This window comes from Sinocyclocheilus rhinocerous, unplaced genomic scaffold (genome assembly GCF_001515625.1).
Source record: "Sinocyclocheilus rhinocerous isolate Xijiao unplaced genomic scaffold, SAMN03320098_v1.1 scaffold877, whole genome shotgun sequence".
Classification (NCBI taxonomy): Eukaryota; Metazoa; Chordata; class Actinopteri; order Cypriniformes; family Cyprinidae; genus Sinocyclocheilus; species Sinocyclocheilus rhinocerous.
Genome location: NW_015662177.1, coordinates 428859 through 434329, shown reverse-complemented (window position 1 = coordinate 434329; position 5471 = coordinate 428859). Strand labels below are relative to the sequence as shown.

General features: G+C 35.3%; 2 protein-coding genes across 2 annotated transcripts in view; both read right to left on the bottom strand.

Moving 5' to 3' along the window:
- Positions 1-3088, bottom strand: part of LOC107727931 (nucleoredoxin) — a 79150-nt gene extending 76062 nt beyond the window's left edge. Inside the window, exon 1 of the mRNA XM_016537978.1 lies at positions 2579-3088. Coding sequence (XP_016393464.1) covers positions 2579-2887 — 309 coding nt within the window. The 5' untranslated portion in view covers positions 2888-3088. The remainder of the gene's footprint in view (positions 1-2578) is intronic.
- An 878-nt stretch (positions 3089-3966) lies between these two features.
- Positions 3967-5471, bottom strand: part of LOC107727907 (thioredoxin domain-containing protein 17) — a 3651-nt gene continuing 2146 nt past the window's right edge. Inside the window, exons 3-4 of the mRNA XM_016537941.1 lie at positions 4744-4819; positions 3967-4390 (exon numbers count right to left, since the gene is read on the bottom strand). Of these exons, the coding sequence (XP_016393427.1) occupies positions 4322-4390; positions 4744-4819 (145 nt within the window). The 3' untranslated portion in view covers positions 3967-4321. The remainder of the gene's footprint in view (positions 4391-4743; positions 4820-5471) is intronic.

Below are 5471 nucleotides of genomic sequence, written 5' to 3'. Positions count from 1 at the left end.
TATATATATATATATATGTTTGTGTTTATATATAATTATTGTTATAATTATTATTATCGACATCATTATATTATTATTCTGTGTAAATATTTTATATACACAATAATGATTATTCTTTTAATATTTATTAATTATTAATAATTATTATAATTTTTCCATACAAAGAATTTTTTTTTTTTTTTTTTTTTTTAGGATGAAGTCAGATAGTGACAAAAGAGGTGAGTTTTCAGCTGTCGCTTGAAAAATGTCAGGGAATCAGCATTCTTTTTTTTTTTTTTTTACAAAATACTGATTCCTTGATTAGAAGCTTTTATACAGACTTACAAATGTAGAAAAACACAAGCTAACATAAAGGTACATCTAACGTAAAGGACCCAAAAACAAAAAGAAACTAAAATTTGAAAGGAGAGTGTAAAAAATAAAAAATAAATAAAATAGTGGCATCATGAGATCATAATTGTGTTGGAACAGAGATGTAGAAATATATTATGTAAATAATTGGATGTAAAGATATTTTTACATCCATGTCAGCTCACAACAAGGCATATTTGTAAGCTTAAAATACAAGGCAAAACATTCAATAAAACAGCAGACATGCCAAAACACAAGATTCAAAGCTTATGAAAATACCCTCCTGCAAAGTTTGCACAACACAATGTCAGCATGTATAAAAAAAACATAGGCCTTGGTCTACAACAAATAATGGCATCTAAATAGTAAACTACTAGATGCATTTTCCACTGAACATCTAAATAAATCTGCAACTCTTACACAACGCCACAAACACCAATCTAAGTTGAATTATCCTTCCTTAAAACACACACACACACACAACTACATTATTCTCTTCTCACCACACACAGCATTTCTCAGTGTGTATTATTAAAAAACTGCATGAAGTACAATCAGCATTTTGCATGGTGAAAGATTTTATCTTAAATATTTATATGGCTGCCACCGATACCACTGTAAACCGGTATGAGCCATTAAACGCACATCATTTGCTCGTCAGTGAGACTGCCAAGGCATGCAGGAGGAGGAGGAGCTGGTGCAGTGGACCAAAATGGATACAAGCACACAGGGGCAAATCTGAGCATGATCCAAATTATATTATCCATTAAAACAAACCCTCAAACCCAAGATTAAAAACCTGCACTAAAATATCAACCTAACGATGCAGCAGTAAACATACAGGGTAAACCTCCATAGTAACACACAACATTATTTACAAAGCAATTTATGCAAAGCCAAGTTTGTGTTTAGAATGACAATTATGATCAAATTAATTAACGTTTCTGGCAGTAATCCAAATTTAATAAACGTTATTTCTCATCAGTGGTATACCAGAGCTAAAATATTCACAACCACAGGATCTCATTTGAAAAAGCAAGAGGATAACTCAATTAAAAGTGCTCTGAAATGCAGTAATAATTTCCAGATTTGTTTTAATAAATGACATTAAACGGGCCTGTTAAAAATCTGCCCAGCAAATGTGCTTGCAATAATGAAATGCTTTAGAAACAGGTTCGTTTAGGCCTTAGCAAAAACATTTAAACTCACTTCTACACCCTTATTTTAAAAAGGATAATAAGACGAGAGTAATAAATCATAACGATTTATGTGTTATTGTACAACCTGAGCATTTGCTTTTAACAATTACAAAAAAATATATTTTATTCACCCTGTAAAGATGCATTTAACAACTAATTATTTCTATAAATTTCTGTAACAGCTTACAGTCTAAATCTGTAAATAATGATGACTAATTTTTGTAATTAGGGTTGAACAACGCTTTTTTTTTTTTTGTCACACTGGATATGCCTTAAAAACTAGTAGTGAGCAACCTAACTGGCCTGCATTTTTGACTGTATAGGCAAGTGCAAACGAGAAAAATAAATGTGTTTAGGTTGGCAGTCATTAAGACAATCATTGTGTAATGCTTTAGGGTTGGTATGTGTATATTGTGGTTTGTAAAGGATGTGTTTTCACCTTTACAGCACCCAGCAGCATACAGCCTCCAGCTATAATAAAAAAAGACACCTGCCTCCAACGAATGCTTTATTATTTTCTGGGATTTCAGGTAATTCATATACTGTTAGCTGGGAGTCAAATTATAAAATTCAAGTGTGGCTGCTTTTCTTTGTGTATCTTATAATGAAAATATTCCAGGCTTTTTTTACACTTTCCATCCATAAAATCCAAAAGGCTCTTTTGCTACAAGAACGACTGGATAAAAAGTTTAGATTCAGATCTAGACTGATAAGGCTGAGGAATAAAAATGCATTAGGTGGACGCTGGAAATGTCTTGCTACCTTAAAAAAAAAAACTCAGTTTTGAGAGCAAGACTACAGTTTTATACTACTAAAAAAAGCTAGTTCTGCTAGTTCTAGTTCTAAACTGATCATTTATCATCTGACAATAAGAGGTCAAAGGGTTTAAAACAGTAGATCAGACTAATTTTTTATCCTTTACACCTGCACACACTTTTTGTCTGTTTGTCGTTTAAAAAATAAAGACAATTATATAACAATACATTTCCAGTCTTATGTCATCTATTAAATCTAGAGGCTGATCTTACCTTTTTGTGTCGGTCTTTAAAAGGCAACGCCGGCCATTGCATCTCCTGCAAGAAGTCCTGCCACTGTTTCTGGTCCTGATCCGATGAGATGAAGACGATTTCCAATTTGTCCTTGTGCTCCGAGGATTTTTTAAACTTGCTATAAAACTCGCACAGACTCGCGTTGAACTGCTTGCAGGGACCGTTTAAACTGCAGCCGAAGTAGAGCCCGAGCAGAGACAGCTTACTGCCCAGCGCGTGAACATCCACCTCGGCTTTCTCCCCGTTGACGAGCCGCTCTCCGAGCAGATTCACCAGAAACTCCGTCATCGCTGCTGAGCTCTCGAAACGGACTGGTTTTTGGTTTTGTCTGCTTATTCGGGCGATTTTAAGGTTAACCCAAAGTGCTCGATGGATACCCACAAGCCCTAGTGCCCAGTTTGGCAGTCCCGGAATCGCCGCGCGGGTTCGTCGTGTGTCTCCACCGTAAGCGGTGTTAAGGAATGCGCTCCAGTTGTAGAGCGGCCCTCAGCGCGACAGCGCCGACTCCCGCTGCGAGACTTTCACGACATCTAGTGGCCACATGGTGCAATTGCACCTCGGCATACTCGCAGGGTGTCAAGCAAATCACAATCACACCATGTTTCTATCTCTGCATAAAAAGATACCTATTTTTTTCTCTTTTGTATAGATAATATATAGACACATTCTCAGAGTATCAGTACATGTCATGTTTTTTGGGTATTCACTACTTTCATTTAAGCAGAAAGTGGTGTCACAGAGTTACAGTGATTACCTCATGCATCCCATGTACATTTCAATTACCGCTAAAAGCAAAAGAAAAACAACAGAACGGTTGTTTCTGCACTACTTTAAGCAGAATAAAGGTGTACAGGAAAATTGAAACCAGATTCTGTATGATAAACATCCATTTACTTAGCAAAAAACTGATAAGCTTGCTGAAGTTAGGAATAAAAACAAAAATGTACAACTGCTTAGTGCACAATAATTTCCTATCATATTTACTTGGACAGCACAAAAAGTTACACACGCAAAACTCCTTGAAAAATTAAAATAACACTTGCAGATAGATTTTTCAAAACATTTTATTTTTTTATTCTGAATATAAACAATCAAAATGGCAACAGCCATAATCATATCAATTTTCATTATGTATGTTTACTGTATGAATTGATTCAGTTCTTCAGTCTTAGGTTCATTCAAAATGCATATTGTGTCATCATTTACTCACCCTCCACTTGTTCCAAACCTGTATGAGTTTCTTTCTTCTGCTGAATACAAAAGAAGTATTTTATGGAAGTCAATGGCTACCGTCAGCTGTTTACCAACATTCTTCAAAATATATTCTTTTGTGTTCCAACAGCTGAAAGAAATTCATACAGGTTTGGAACCACTCAAGGGTGAGTAAATGATGAAGATTTTCATTTTTGGGGTGAACTATCCCTTAAAGTTGTTTGAAAGTATAGTCAGTCCCTTTTTTGAAAATCACTAGATAGTAAACTTGAAATGTCTGGTGATGTTACAAATGAAATCTTCTTTGTATACACAGTTTAATTTGCACAAATGCTTTCCAGACTTGTACAATCACCACAGAATAATTCCAGACCACAATTTGTTTTGCTGAACATTGCCGAGCAGAAGCACAGATTACAAATGACAAAATGAATTAGCAGAAAAACCGTGTCATTCATTCAAAGAAACTGTTTGAAATGCTGTTGTCATCAAGCAGTATGTGACAGGACATTAATCCTCTGTGAACAACATTCGAACCAGGTCTACTTTAAAACACTCCTCTTCAACCAGCTTCTGGGGCTTAAAACAGACAATACATATTATATGCATTTACATTTATATCTAGATTACACTGTGGATTCATGTTTGAAGTACATTTGCAATATGCATACAAATGTAATAATAATTAATAATAATAATTTATGCATTTAGCAGACGCTTAAAAGCGACTTACAGTGCATTCAGGCTATACATTTTTTACCAGTATGTGTGTTCCCTGGGAATTGAACCCACAACCTTTTGCGCTGCTAACGCAATGCTCTACCACTGAGCCACAGGAACATTTAAAATTTAAATGTAAAAATTTCAACAACAAAAAAATTCTGATTTAAAGTGTTAAATCCACTAATCAAAGAACATTTACTGATCTTTACCGTTCCATAGCGCAGTAGTGTGGGTACTCCAGTCAGCTTCAGATTCTTCTTAAAGTCATTATTTGGGTCCTTCCAGCTGGCAAGAACAACAGTGAAATTAGATGTCAACACTTAACCAAACAAATCTAAAATAAATTTTTTTTTTAAATGAAAATTTGCTGAACATGTACTCACCCTCAGGCCATCCAAGATGCAGATGAGTTTGTTTGTTCATCAGAACAGATTTGGAGAAATTTAGCATTGCGTCACTTGCTCACCAGTGAATCCTCTGCAGTGAATGGGTGCCGTCAGAATGAGAGTTCAAACAGCTGATAAAAACATCACAATAATCCACAAGTAATCCACATGACTCCAGTCCATCAATTAATGTCTTGTGAAGTGAAAAGCTTCGTGTTTGTAAGAAACGAGTCCACAATCTATAATAACACTTCCTCCATGCGGTGAAAAAGTCCATCCCTTTTGTTCTCTCACATAAAATTCCACCGAGATATCTGTTTATAACTGTTTTCACTTGTAAACGGTACTTGATCTGTGCATATTTCTCTCCTGATTCAAAGGAGGTGATTTTTTTCACTGGAGGAAGCAATATTATGGATAGAGGACTCGTGCTTGTGTGAAGTTAAAAAACGTCTTAAAGGGTTAGTTCAGCCAAAAATGAAAATTAGGCTGTGTTTTACTCACCCCCGATGCATCCTAGGTGTATATGACTTTCTTCTTTCAGACGAATC